Source organism: Ziziphus jujuba, chromosome 7 (assembly GCF_031755915.1).
Source record: "Ziziphus jujuba cultivar Dongzao chromosome 7, ASM3175591v1".
NCBI lineage: Eukaryota > Viridiplantae > Streptophyta > Magnoliopsida > Rosales > Rhamnaceae > Ziziphus > Ziziphus jujuba.
In genome coordinates this window covers 14,298,856-14,312,030 of record NC_083385.1, presented here as the reverse complement: position 1 = coordinate 14,312,030, position 13,175 = coordinate 14,298,856, and the positions used below count along the sequence as shown (strand labels likewise).

At 33.6% G+C, this 13,175-nt stretch overlaps 2 protein-coding genes across 3 annotated transcripts; both read left to right on the top strand.

Annotated features, from left to right (window-relative positions):
- The first annotated feature begins 200 nt into the window (after positions 1-200).
- LOC107425030 (branched-chain amino acid aminotransferase 2, chloroplastic-like) lies at positions 201-5,682 on the top strand. Of its 2 annotated transcripts, none has more exons than XM_016034958.4 (10): positions 201-482; positions 561-646; positions 966-1,143; positions 1,560-1,736; positions 1,824-1,955; positions 2,103-2,201; positions 2,748-2,864; positions 3,426-3,521; positions 4,804-4,916; positions 5,301-5,682. In XM_016034958.4, the coding sequence occupies exons 1-10, from the start codon at positions 357-359 to the stop codon at positions 5,416-5,418; spliced, it is 1,242 nt and encodes a 413-aa protein (XP_015890444.3). In that variant the 5' UTR covers positions 201-356; the 3' UTR covers positions 5,419-5,682. The 2 variants fall into 2 exon arrangements, with proteins under 2 accessions (XP_015890444.3, XP_015890443.3); XM_016034957.4 differs by having other exon boundaries at positions 206-482; positions 555-646.
- Positions 5,683-10,369: 4,687 nt separating this feature from the next.
- Positions 10,370-12,332, top strand: LOC107425014 (transcription factor RAX3). Its single transcript, XM_016034941.4, has 3 exons — positions 10,370-10,871; positions 10,977-11,106; positions 11,335-12,332. Exons 1-3 carry the CDS (start codon positions 10,736-10,738, stop codon positions 12,086-12,088), a joined length of 1,020 nt encoding a protein of 339 aa, XP_015890427.1. The 5' UTR covers positions 10,370-10,735; the 3' UTR covers positions 12,089-12,332.
- Positions 12,333-13,175: the final 843 nt, after the last annotated feature.

The window sequence follows — 13,175 nt, the reverse complement described above, 5'->3', positions numbered from 1 at the left end:
GCTGGCTAAGGAGTAGAGAGCCGTATATACACGACCAATCTCGTGGTCAGCAGGAATCCGATTAAAAAAAACAAACAAAGAAAAGTTAATTCCAAATTAGTACTTGAAATTAATAGAAATAATATAATAATAATAAGAATAACCAGTGGAGGTGGGTGTTGGTGGGTAAATCTTTTTAGGTTAAAAAAGGACAGAGTCTATACATAGTTTCGTACCTTAGTCAGCCGTCCCTGTTGTTTATAGAGCTTTGTATTTAATATTACTATTTATTAGAGCCTTCCAAGTTTTGCCATTTTCACCTCAGCACATACAGAGGAGAAGAAGAAGAAGAAGAAGAAGAAGAAGTAGTGAGGGAGATGGAGAGCGGCGCCGTTTTGGCAGGGCTTCAACCAAATTACCTTCTCTGCCCCTCCCGTCATTCCTTTGTTCTTCTACCTCCCTTCTTCTCCACCAAAACCAATTTCTCTGCTCTTTCGCTTAAGGTATTTGTTTGTTCGCAAAATTTTTAAGTATTTTTTTTTTGGCACTGTGGATTTCCATATGCCTTTTTGCAGTTGCAGAACCAAACGCTGAGTTCTCTTGCTTCTACTCGTCAACCGCTGTCTTATTCTATTCGCCGCCATGCCACATTATCCGATACATACAGGTTAAAATTCCTACTAATTTTTCGATTTTGATTTCGCTTTCTTGTTTTATGTACGGAAGACGTTTTTGATCTATAGTGGAATGATGATTAAAATTGTGAAAAGTTCAAAACGAAAATAGTAATATTTTGGTAATGGTAATTCTTAAAATTTTTTACCGTTATAACATTCTGTTATGGTGGAATAGCATCCTAGTAGATGAAAATGGGGTATTAATGATTATATTTGTAGAAATTTTAGTTGAGAAATGTAGTTTTGATAGTGGTATCTTTTGTTGGTTGAATTTTTTGTTTTTATGTGTTTGCAATTATGGAAATACAGCATTCAAACAGATGAATTAGCGGATATAGACTGGGACAACCTTGGATTTGGATTTCAACCTACGGATTACATGTATATCATGAAATGTACTAAAGGTGGAAATTTTTCAAATGGTGAATTACAGAGATTTGGCAAAATTGAATTGAGTCCCTCTGCTGGAATTTTAAACTACGGGCAGGTTAGATCACTACATACTCACTGTTTCAATGTTAAAATTTGATTTACTTGTTGATTATGAGCCTCAAGTTACTGTTACTACTCTATAATCATTATAAACTATTGTTTTTGTTGTTGTTGTTGTTTTAATTTGTCCTAGAATCTCTTCAAGTTAAATTATCCTTTAGGGTCTGATTTAGTCTCTGGCGTCCCTGACATCTATTTTGATTTTATTTCTTTTCTTGGCTATTTTTGACGGTAACTTTTGGATTTCAGTGAATTAACTTATCCTCAGAGAATGTTACCATACTCTTAATTATTAGTTGCCCAATTTTAATTTACTTATAATATTTTTTAGTTTTATATCAGTTGCCTAGCCTTAATTATATTGTCTCCTCCCCTTGCCTCCACATTACTTACTTATTCCTATTTGTGTAGGGTCTATTTGAAGGTCTGAAAGCCTACAGGAAGGAAGATGGTAATATACTGTTGTTTCGTCCTGAGGAAAATGCATTACGGATGAGGTTGGGTGCAGAACGCATGTGCATGCCATCACCAACTGTTGAACAATTTGTAGAAGCTGTAAAGGCTACTGTCTTAGCAAACAAACGTTGGGTAATGTGTAACCTAAATGTTGCAGTGTCCTTTTTGTTTGTGATATCTAAGTTATAAGATAAGCAAGTTGTTAATATCTCCTTTCAGGTGCCTCCTTTTGGTAAAGGTTCCTTGTATATCAGGCCATTGTTAATGGGAAGTGGAGCAGTTCTTGGTCTGGCACCTGCTCCTGAGTACACATTTCTGATTTATGTTTCGCCTGTTGGAAACTATTTTAAGGTTTGTTGTCTTTGCTTGCATATTACTATCAAGTATCATTTCAGTTGTAAGGTCCATGGTCACTGACTTGAATTGTAGTCTAATGATGTGTCTTGTTGGCTTGCTGGGTGATTCTACAATCACATATATTTATTTATCTTTTGACAGGAAGGTTTAGCACCAATAAATCTAATTGTTGAGCATGAATTGCATCGTGCAACTCCTGGTGGTACTGGAGGTGTAAAGACTATCGGAAATTATGCTGCAGTGAGATACTCCCTGTGCTTTCTTGGTTATCTATTTAAGTCTTGGCTGAATTCAATTTTATGCTTTTACTTGTTTCAATTATTTTTCCTGTTGTTTTTTCTCTACTATGGGCTGTAATTTCTTAGTGTATTGAGAATTTGGAGCATTCTTCTTCTGACTCTAGATTTTCATCTGACATAATGAATGGAATTTTTTTCAGAGCCATTTCGTAAGATCTGGTCAATGGGCTGACAGAATATATATGTGTGTGTGTGTGTGTGTGTATATAACTTTTTTTTTTTTTCGGGGTTTCTGGGAAATTTAAATTTTTAACTTTATGTATTTGACTCTGACAGAATAGAGCCTAATTTGGCTGTCTTTAAATTTTTAACTTTGTGTATTTGACTCAATGACAGAATAAAGCCTTATTTGGCTGTGTTAATATACTAATTTCGGGATCTCTGTTTGTATACACAGTTTTTGAGACTAAATTTTTATTTATTTATCTATTTATTCTAATTTAGTTGCTTACTTATCTGTTTGCATCTTTTGAATTATTGTTTTTAGGTTTTAAAGGCACAATCTGCTGCAAAAGCACTAGGCTATTCAGATGTTCTGTACCTTGATTGTGTACACAAAAAATATCTGGAGGAGGTTTCATCTTGTAACATTTTTGTTGTGAAGGTAATATGACTATTCTTTTAATAAGGATGTTTATTTTACACTCAAGAATTGTGTCATCCCAGATTGTCACGGAAGAAGAATAGTAACTTAATAGATTCTCTTTAAATTGTTATAATTTATTTTCTGGAATAAACAACTGGATGGATCATAATATAGCTTATAGGTCTTAGTTCTATGAAGAAACATGCTTACCGGTGCAAGCAATTAACGATTGGGTTTACTCAGTCACGGCCCAGGCAATTTGAGGGTACCCTTGGCTTGCCATCTTTCCACAATGATCATTCTTACCTCCCTGCCCTGTGATACCTCTTTAGCTACACTTGTCACTGCTGTAGCTGTTTTTGTTATCTGTCCAGTGATGTTATCAATACAAAACAAGTTCCTACTGCTTCTGAAGATGACAGCAAATATGCTCCCAAGTTACTCTGTGTTGTATACTAAACATATGTTAAGAACTAAAATTCTGCCTTACAGATGAACCAAAATTTAGGTTTAGTATTATGCCCATTACTGATACTTTCAGCTAATATGATCTCTTTTTTCTTTTTTATCTGTTTGTAGGATAACATTATCTCTACTCCTGCAATAAAAGGGACAATATTACCTGGTATTACTCGGAAGAGTATCATTGATGTTGCTCGTAGTCAAGGATTCCAGGTACTCATTTGATTTAATGGAGACAATTGACCAATGTCTGGTCTTAGATGTTGAGTTTGTTATTTAACTTGATATTTAATAGTTCATTTATTATTGAAATTTTCTTCAGAGTTACCTTACTGAAAATTCCAATATCAAGCCATGATTATCTTAATCTTACTTGCTTGAAGTATAAACATGAAATATAGAAGATTGAAAATTATATGCCTACTGGTAATCTAAGCATATGCCTTAATATATGCAGATCAACCCCATATTTTTGTGCAATTATTGTGTTAGTAAATATGTGGTTTTTTGCATATAGGCCTCTTTGGGATGTCTAGGCCAGTCAGTTATGTCACTTGATCATCTAGTATAATGGATACCATCTACTTCCTGCCCATATGGTAGATTATCTCATGAAAAAAATTCATAGATTGTTGTATAATTTAGAATTTATAGTTTGCAAAATTCAGGCTATGCTTACAAGTGCAAGATTTCTAGTGTAAGATTGTGGGAAATGTTAATGTCTTTGGTTTTATAAATATTTTCTTTCATGCATATATTACTTAACGGGGGTCTCTTCCGCTGAGAAGTCATGTTATATTTGCATTTATATATATATATATATATATAAATATGTCTGTCAGTGTGTTTGTATTCTTTTTCTTCCCCCATGTTCGGTAAGCTAGGAGAAACTTGATAGTGACAATCTCTTAAAGTGGCTTGAAGATGTGATGCATAAGAATTTTGAGTGTTTCTCATTCTGTTACATTGTTTCCACTTCTACAAGGCTATCCTTTGGTGTTCCAGGTACCTGTTCATAATTTCTCAGCTTCCCGTAAAGTTATCATGCATAGTGAATTCTTCTTCAAATACATTCTTACAATGTTGCATGAACCTACAGTAATACTTGACACAGCACCGTTTCATTTCATGTCCTCCCCTGTTCACCCTCTTCTATTTTTTCACTACCATTTAATGATCGAGATCAATTTAGAGATAATATCCAAAGTTTTCCACCTACAATTAGACCTCACTGCCAATGGTCTAGTTGAATTTGGGATACTATCAAAGATTGACTATTAATTATTTTGTAGCTAATATGCTGGTGAATAACGCCATGCAATCATGACCAAGTTCCTTTTATATTTCATAACGAGGATATAACTTTGGGAGTGTTTACCAAGATGAATTGCTCTGGTCCTTTAGTTTCTGTATCGTTTAATTTGTCTGCATGGCCTTGGTATAAAATCTGTTCTTCAATTACTTCATTTCACACTGTTCATCTAATAATGTGCAGGTTGAGGAGCGCCAGGTGACTGTGGATGAACTACTTGAAGCAGATGAAGTTTTTTGTACAGGGACAGCCGTGGTTTTATCACCTGTTGGCAGCATTACTTATCGTGGTAAAAGGTAGACTATTTATATCTTGGTGGAATGCATTTAGAGCCAATTTTTCACTGTGCATGAACAGAATGGAAAATTTGGATGGCTATCTTTGACCTTGAACATAAAGGAATACATTTTTCCTTATAATAGTAAAACAATCTTGACTCTCTTTATGTAGCATTTTTTCCGAATCATGGGCTATGAACAATAAGTGGTGTATGTCTTATCTTCTATGAAACTAGGAAAAAAGTTGAGCTCATGGCTCAGTGCCAATGGTTCATTTGTCTGACAAAGAATGACTTGGTTTGAAGTTCTGCACCGACTGTGTCATTCATTGGTTATGTATGTGGGAGCATCTATGCTGGTAGCACTGCTGAAGGATCTTATTCTAATCTTTTCCTTGTGTAGGGTGTCCTATGGAAATGATGGTATTGGCGTTGTTTCTCAACAGCTATATTCTGGGCTTACCAGATTGCAAATGGGCATCACAGAGGACACAATGAATTGGACTCTTGAACTGAGGTAGGTATTCAGAGGAGGAAATTCGAGTTTGTACCGTGAGATCTATCCATCCTCCCACTGCTACGAATTTATTTAGTTTGGTTTCAGAGATTTGTAGATAATTCTTAAACATGTATTTCATATTTGACGTTAAAAATGTTGAGTGTGCTGTTAAGTTATTGCAACACAATGGTCTAAAAAATATTGCACCGGTCACTGCCTATGGATAATTGGTTGACAATCTAAATGGTTGACAGGATCTGTTAATGTAACACTATCCTTTAGGCCATTACGTATTTACTCATGATTTGGCTTTAGGCATAATTTGCTCTGATGCGCATTAGGGAGAAAGGAAAATATGAACCCTTTTTTTTTATTTTTATTCTTTTTTGGGAAAAAGAGTATATAAACTTAAAAAAGGTTTAGTTGTCTTTTATTTTTGGGGTAAACTATTTTATTAAAAGGGTTTAATTGTCTTCAGAGTTTGAGTGGCTACTAAAATCATTTAATTTTAATACTGCGCTAAAACATTTATTGACGTGGTATTATCAACAAATTACAGTGAACATGCAAATCAAAAAAAGTTTCTATAATACATACATGTATGATTTTTCTCTTATCGGGGAATTCTAATTTGTCTAGGATTAGTGATCTCTTACCGCTGACAGGATGATTCTAGACCAATATATATATAAGAGAACAACTACATACATGTGTTTTATATTTGGCTTCCAAAGTTTTACTGTAGTTGCTAAAAAAAAAAACAAAAAAAAACTTATGTATGAACAATCCAACATTTTAATTAGAATTCTACGACTGTAAAGGGAAGCAGAGTGGATGTGCTTCAAGGGTACATAAAAAAATGTTCTATTTCTTAAAAAAAAAAAATAGAAAAAAAAAAACACCATGATTAAAAGTTTTCCAGGATTCAAGTATTATGACTTATGAAGTGAATTTTATCCTTCTCATCTTCATCAAACTTGTGTTTTATTAAAGTTAGAAAATTTTAATGTACGGATAACTCTCCAAGCTATTTGCCCCAACCCCACAATGTTCAGTTTGGGAACCACCATTTCCTGGAGGCATTTTTGTCTGTGCCATTTTGCTTGGCCGCCATTAAACCATTTTGAGGAAAAAGAAAAAAGAAAAGGTCTTACATCTAGAATGCTTCTCAGGACGCAATATCCCACAGAAGTAGTACTAGTTTGAAACAGTCTGATAAAGATAATACAAAATTTACCATCTTTTATGCAAACTAATATGACACCCATTACCTTAATACGTCAAAAAGTTAATATTAAAATATTCGTTCAGATTTATCAGCCTCTTTGTCCTTATTCATGGTTTTCTGGCTTCTGAAGCCGCTGCACTTTTTATTTATTTTTTTTTCCTCCTCACTTTTTCAGTACTTTTTTACCTTAAAAAAACAAAAAAAGAACCATGAAGAAGAAAGAAACCGCGTTGCCGGCTTTACTTTTTGATGGAAAGGAAAGTTGAAGAGATAGAAAAGATTCAATTACTTTCTTCTGTTAGGGAATTTGTAGCAGTCATTTACGGATTGCTTCCTCCATTGGTCTCTGACAACAAGATCACCTCAGTCATTGTCACGCTTACATAACATCAATTCACAGTATTAAAAAAAAAAAAAAAAAAGGAAAAAAGAAAAAATTTGGGAAAATTTCTTTACGGTCGTTCTGGTTTGCTTTTATTTCAAGGAGCCGTATCTGGGTTTGAAACCGTCCATGTGTAGCGGTGGAAAATGTTATTAAACCAAAGAAGAACATTGTAACTTTTTTCCTTTGATGAAGGTAAAACATAATTTGTGGGCAGATGAAGCGAAATTACGTTGTTTTGCTTTCGATTTTCTTTAATTGAGTGTGCTGAAATTATCAATATTTGGTTACTAGTATTTTAATTCCCTGAATATTAATTAATTCTTAGAAATAGAGTTTCCTACGGTTTTCTAAACAACAAAATCACGACACGAAATCGTGTTGAATAATTTCAAGGGTGATTTCTTTGCACATCGGAACATTCTACTATGAATAAAATGCATACATATTTATGTATATATATATATATAATAGCCAACTTTTGAGTACTTTTTCAGTCCTTAGATGGACATCATATGGGTATTTCCTTTTTAATATGTATTATTTATATATGTGCTGTGACTTCCTTAAGGATAGTTTAATTGATAATAACTCCTCATAACTCCTAAGTTTTGATTTGCTGAAATCCTTTTTCCCCAATTATATAAAAAGATAACATGTTTTGACTGTGGCTAAGACATGATGTGCGCTTGCTTTTGAAAATTCTTGGACTTGGACTACAATTTAAATGGTTCCACTGGTGAACACAAGTTAAACAAGTCTTTCACACTGTTGATCTTTCGGGTTCTTCTAGATGTTCATAAATTTTCAACGTCATATTTGAGTTATTAACAGATTTTATTTAAATGCATTTTTTTTTTCTCTTCTATTCCAAATTTCACGTCTAGTACTCTTATAGGTTAATTCTCCTTGAAATGTGTGAAATAACCCAATTTTCCTTACATGGTGTCTAACATGTCAACACTGAAATGAAAGCTGCTTCCAGTCTTAAAAAGACTATAAACGCCTAAAAATTAAATAAGTACAGGACCATAATTTCTAGGAAATTAACTATTTGTGACGAAGTTTCTATGAAATTACTTTATGATTCAATTTTAATTTCTTATATTATATAAAATTAGACAATATTATTAGATTATCACTGCCATAGAAATTAAATTTTATAGTTCAAACTTCTTATATCATGGTCTTTTGTCGAACTTAATTATCACTCATTGATTTTGATATATATATATATAAAAGAAATTAACTGATAATCGGTGGATTGAAAGGATATGCATTTAATGACACATTAAAGAGATTATTTTGACATGTCATCAGTAGCTACTGTTGGGTGTTAGGTTACGATTCAATCAGAATCTTCTATTCTAAAAACTTTTCGATGCATCCATTTTATTCGCTGCTCTACTTTTCAATGGTTGAATTCTCACCTATATCTTGGTTTTAAAGCAAGCTAATTTGGGTTTTAAAGTTTCCCTATTTTCACTTCAAGAAACTCCACCATGTAATATTTTTAAAACATACATACGTAACAAAACACACAAAAAAAAAAAAAGAAAAAAAAAAGAAAAAAGAAAAACAATGTGAATGCAAGTACTCGTGTAGATCATTCTTATAGACATTTTAGATGACAATAATTTAACTCGAATTTATGGTCAAATTAATTTATACAAGAAACCCATTCAGGCATTCTATAAAAGTCAGTCGCCACGGTACATGTATTTCACCCTTCTTTTGATTTTTTTTTTTTGATGGAAGTATTTCACCGATTCAAATATCTTTCTGCATATTTACGGCGAACAAAAGAAAAAGAATTCGATCATGGGCTTGAGCTGTATTGGCCATTTTTAACACTGTCAAATGAAGACTCTTTCAAACCCATGTAGGTCCAAGCTGATTGCACACACAAAATAAGAAGGGGAAGCATTTACCTTTTATGAGAGAGAGAGAGAGAGAGAGAGTGTGGCCTACCAAGTAGACCAATTCCTTCTCTCGTTTTTTGAAAAGTATTGTACTTGTATTTTCCCAAAGAACTTTTATTTACTTTATGAAGCAGAGAAATATATGACAGCAAATGCAGTGAAAGAAATTCCAAGGACAAATCTAAACGGAGTGAAAAATCAACCACTAATTTCTTTTTTAATGCAATCTTTGACTTATACCCCTTTCATGTTAAGTCAAGTCAGTCACCATTTTCTTTTGGTGCACCAACTTTCATATTTCTTATAATTTCATTTCTTTGCTAATATTAATTTCTTCTGTTCCTATCGAGAGCATTTGCTTAGACATTTTACTAACAATTAAAATCACATTCTGAATTTTGAATAAAAAAGCATAACTAGTAGGCAATAAGGTCTAATTTGGTGACGTAACAGACGTGACAGTGGGCTTCTTTTGTTTGTGACTGCTAATATAAAAAGTCTTCGATTTTTATTTTTGGGGTCTCCAAAGTGGCATGTGTCGTTTGTATAATTGGTCCCATCCGTAAATTTTTTTACCAACTTTTTTTTAATTAAAATTAAAAATCTTTCTTTTCGGGTATTTTGTTTAGTTGTACAAAGCCATCTATTATTGTCGCTTTAATTTGAAAAACTTTCCATCATAATTTTCAACCGCATACAGTTTAGTTTCTCTCTATTCAGTGGTGATTTGGTTATCCACCCCATCTAAAACTGGTTATATTAGTTAATAAACTAAATTACGAGTTTAATTACGCCATAATTCACAAGAACATGTTCATATATATAATTTGATGTAAAAAAGGATTAATTTTAATAAAAAAAATTTTGGTTTTGCAACTTGGCTTACTTCGTAGTGATTCTTACATAGCACGTTGGTATGCTATCATCATATGTATACAATGTCTAATATAATAGAAGAAACATTCCTAGTCCATGAACCAAGTGAAGGAAGCATTCAACCATGGTGATGCTTGATGATCACAATGAACTCTTCTAGTTGGGGTCCACTCATTTCCTTTTTTTATTTTTTATTTTTTATTTTTTATTTTTATTATTATTATGAAAGAAAAAAGATGCATATTGTAATATCATAGGCATCAAGCTGTAGTTCTGCGCCATATGACATTGCGGTATAAAATCATCTGAAATAATAAAAAAGTTTGCCAAGACTCGAATCTCAACTTTCAAATTCGCATGTGTGAAGGTTGAGGGATTTCTTTCCTCTAAGCTATCACCTTCGATGGTGGATCCACTCATTTCTTGATCATGCAATCATCATCCACATAGGAAGTAGTCCACTCGTTTCTTGATCATGCATCATCAACCACATAGAATTAGGACCTTTGTTTATTTATTTATTTTTCATATTTGATATGTAATAACTGTTCAATACAATTTTTTAAAGGATAATTAACAATAGTAACATATGATATAAAGAAAGATTATATTGTAGATTCTGAACTAAGAAAGACAATGAGAAAACCCTGGTCTTACTGTTCTGGCATTTCCAATTTCTTCAATATTTTAATACCATAAAGCCTCATCTTTTTTTTTTCCAATTCACCTTTTTGAAATTCTGTGACCCTTTCCATGTTTCTTCTCCTCCAGCTATTATGCTCTCTCTCTCTCTCTCTTTTTCTATCTTATATATATAAATATATATATATATAAATTAACGTTATCATTATTGGTATAATCAAGTGGGTAACAAACACAGCGGCTATCTAACTAGAGTCTCACAACAACAACAACAAACCCAGAAACAAAAATGGGGAGAGCTCCTTGCTGTGACAAAGCCAACGTCAAGAAAGGTCCATGGTCGCCTGAAGAAGATGCCAAACTCAAAGCTTACATTGAAGAGCACGGTACTGGTGGTAACTGGATTGCTTTGCCTCAGAAGATAGGTAAAACATTTTAAGAAAAAATCTATACCACTAATCCAATTTAATCTAATTATTCTCTCAGTTTATCAATTATTAACATTGTATGTATGTATGAAACCTGATCAGGCCTTAAAAGATGTGGGAAAAGCTGTCGTCTTAGGTGGTTGAATTATCTCCGCCCAAATATCAAACATGGCGGCTTCTCGGAGGAAGAAGATAACATTATTTGCAGCCTCTACATAAGCATCGGAAGCAGGTACATAAACATATATACATACACATCATATATATATATATGGTGAGTCTCTAATCTAGGAAATTTTTGTGGTTTAGAATCAACTTATATTGGTCAATAAATAAGTTTATTGCCTGATATAAGGTGATTCTGGATCCTAAGATATGTTGAAAATTTGATTTCTTTTTCTTGAAATCAAAGTGAAACAAAGAACAAAGTTGTTTGGCATAAATTTTTTCATACATGTAGGTGGTCTATCATCGCATCACAGTTACCAGGACGGACTGATAATGATATAAAGAACTACTGGAACACGAGGCTGAAGAAGAAGCTACTCGGAAAGCAGCGCAGAGAGCAAGCTCAAGCTCGGCGAGCAAACAACAACCTAATAAAGCAAGAGATCAAGAGAGAAACCGAGAGTTTTCATGTTCTTCCTGGGTTTCTTGTGAACCAAACACTACCCTATTGGCAGGATCATCAGCTTCCTGGAGCATCATTTTCGCCACCGGTGGTGAATCCGAGTAATTACTACAACCCACAACTCAAAAATTATGAAGATCAAACCGCCATTAAGAATTTGCTGATCAAACTTGGTGGAAGATTTTCCACTCAAAGTCAAACTACCACAACCACAGAATTTCACTATCCCAATCCCATGGTTGATATTTCCTCTGCGCCGCTGCAAGATCAAGTATTTGCTAATTATGATCAACAATTGGCAAGCACACAGTATGAGGAAGATGGGTGTGGTTCAACCATGTTTCAAGGGCTTGAGAGTCTACAAGCTGAACTAAGCCAACTGATCTATAGCAGCAGCTCACAGATTGATGGTTCGGAGAGCTTTTATGGAGTAGACATGGTCAATGGTAGTACTACTACTACTACTACTAATACAGGCGGTGGTACTAGTAGCACTTCTGCAGATAGTGGAAGTTGGGGATCAGAAATGAACTCCTTTGTTTATCCTCCAATGGTTTCAGGCTTCTCTAAAACCTACCAATGAGAGGCCGAGGCATGGATCCCCTTCAAGTTTCTGGTTCTGGCTTTTTGTTTGAAGAGTCAAGCTAATTAATATAGGCACATGTGAAGGTGTGTAGATTTTAGGGGGGTCTAGGGGAAAAAAATTGGTGTCAGAATTATTAATTCCAGCAAATTTACTATAATAAATATTTCATCAATTGCTTAGAAATTGTTTTTACTCTGTAGTACCTTAACACTTTCTTTCATTAGTTTTTGACTATCTCTTTCATGATCGATTCCCTTATATATCTAGCTCCATATATAAATGTTTTTCAATCATTTTGTTATGATGATGAAATTGATATCCTAAATATAAGAATGCCCTTTTCTCCAGCTTAATGTTGCATGCATATGGGTCCAATCGATTCTAATGGATTTACCTTTTTTTTTTTCTTTTTTTTTAACAAGAACTCCATATTTTTATCCATTTAATTTCCTAGGAACACATTGGGGGTTGAATTGTATCAATCACAAAGTACACCCGGAACCCCTACGAAAAGGCAGTAGTATTAAAGTGGGAAAAAAAGAGGCGGTTTGACGTTTTGGATGCAACTTGGGAAGATGTAGCGAGCAGGGTATCAAAATATGGCTGCACTCTTTTATAGTTTCCTTAATGTTTGCAATAACAAACAATATATGTTTGCGCGTGATACACTGTAGAGAGGCACATCTCTCTGATATACAAGTACTAGTTACATCTCATCATGCAGTTCCAACTAGATAAGAGGGAAACTTTTAAGTTGCCCAGCACTTTCTATATATATTGTGGCCATGTCAGGTGTCTCATTTGATATTGAATGTATATATATATATATATATATATAGTATTTTTATGGTGCAGACTACATTTAAGTCGATATTTTTTCAAAAAAAATACCGATTTTGTTGTGTATGTTATATACATATATACAATAAAAACCGATTTTTTTAAAAAGACATCGGTTTAGGTGTGGTCTGTACCATATAATTTATATATATATATATATATATATGTGTGTGTGTGTGTGCGCGCGCGCGCGCGCTTGATTATTGTAGAATATTCATTGTCCCATTTCAACCAAATTCAGCAC

What these genes read in the sequence shown, in the direction of transcription:
- LOC107425030 (XM_016034957.4), top strand. Translation starts at nt 357, where the DNA reads ATGGAGAGCGGCGCCGTTTTGGCAGGGCTTCAACCAAATTACCTTCTC. An exon ending in ACATTATCCGATACATACAG is followed by an intron (nt 647 to 965) that starts GTTAAAATTCCT and finishes ATGGAAATACAG; the next exon opens with CATTCAAACAGATGAATTAG. An exon ending in CTATCGGAAATTATGCTGCA is followed by an intron (nt 2,202 to 2,747) that starts GTGAGATACTCC and finishes TATTGTTTTTAG; the next exon opens with GTTTTAAAGGCACAATCTGC.
- LOC107425014 (XM_016034941.4), top strand. Translation starts at nt 10,736, where the DNA reads ATGGGGAGAGCTCCTTGCTGTGACAAAGCCAACGTCAAGAAAGGTCCA. An exon ending in TGCTTTGCCTCAGAAGATAG is followed by an intron (nt 10,872 to 10,976) that starts GTAAAACATTTT and finishes AAACCTGATCAG; the next exon opens with GCCTTAAAAGATGTGGGAAA. An exon ending in TACATAAGCATCGGAAGCAG is followed by an intron (nt 11,107 to 11,334) that starts GTACATAAACAT and finishes TCATACATGTAG; the next exon opens with GTGGTCTATCATCGCATCAC.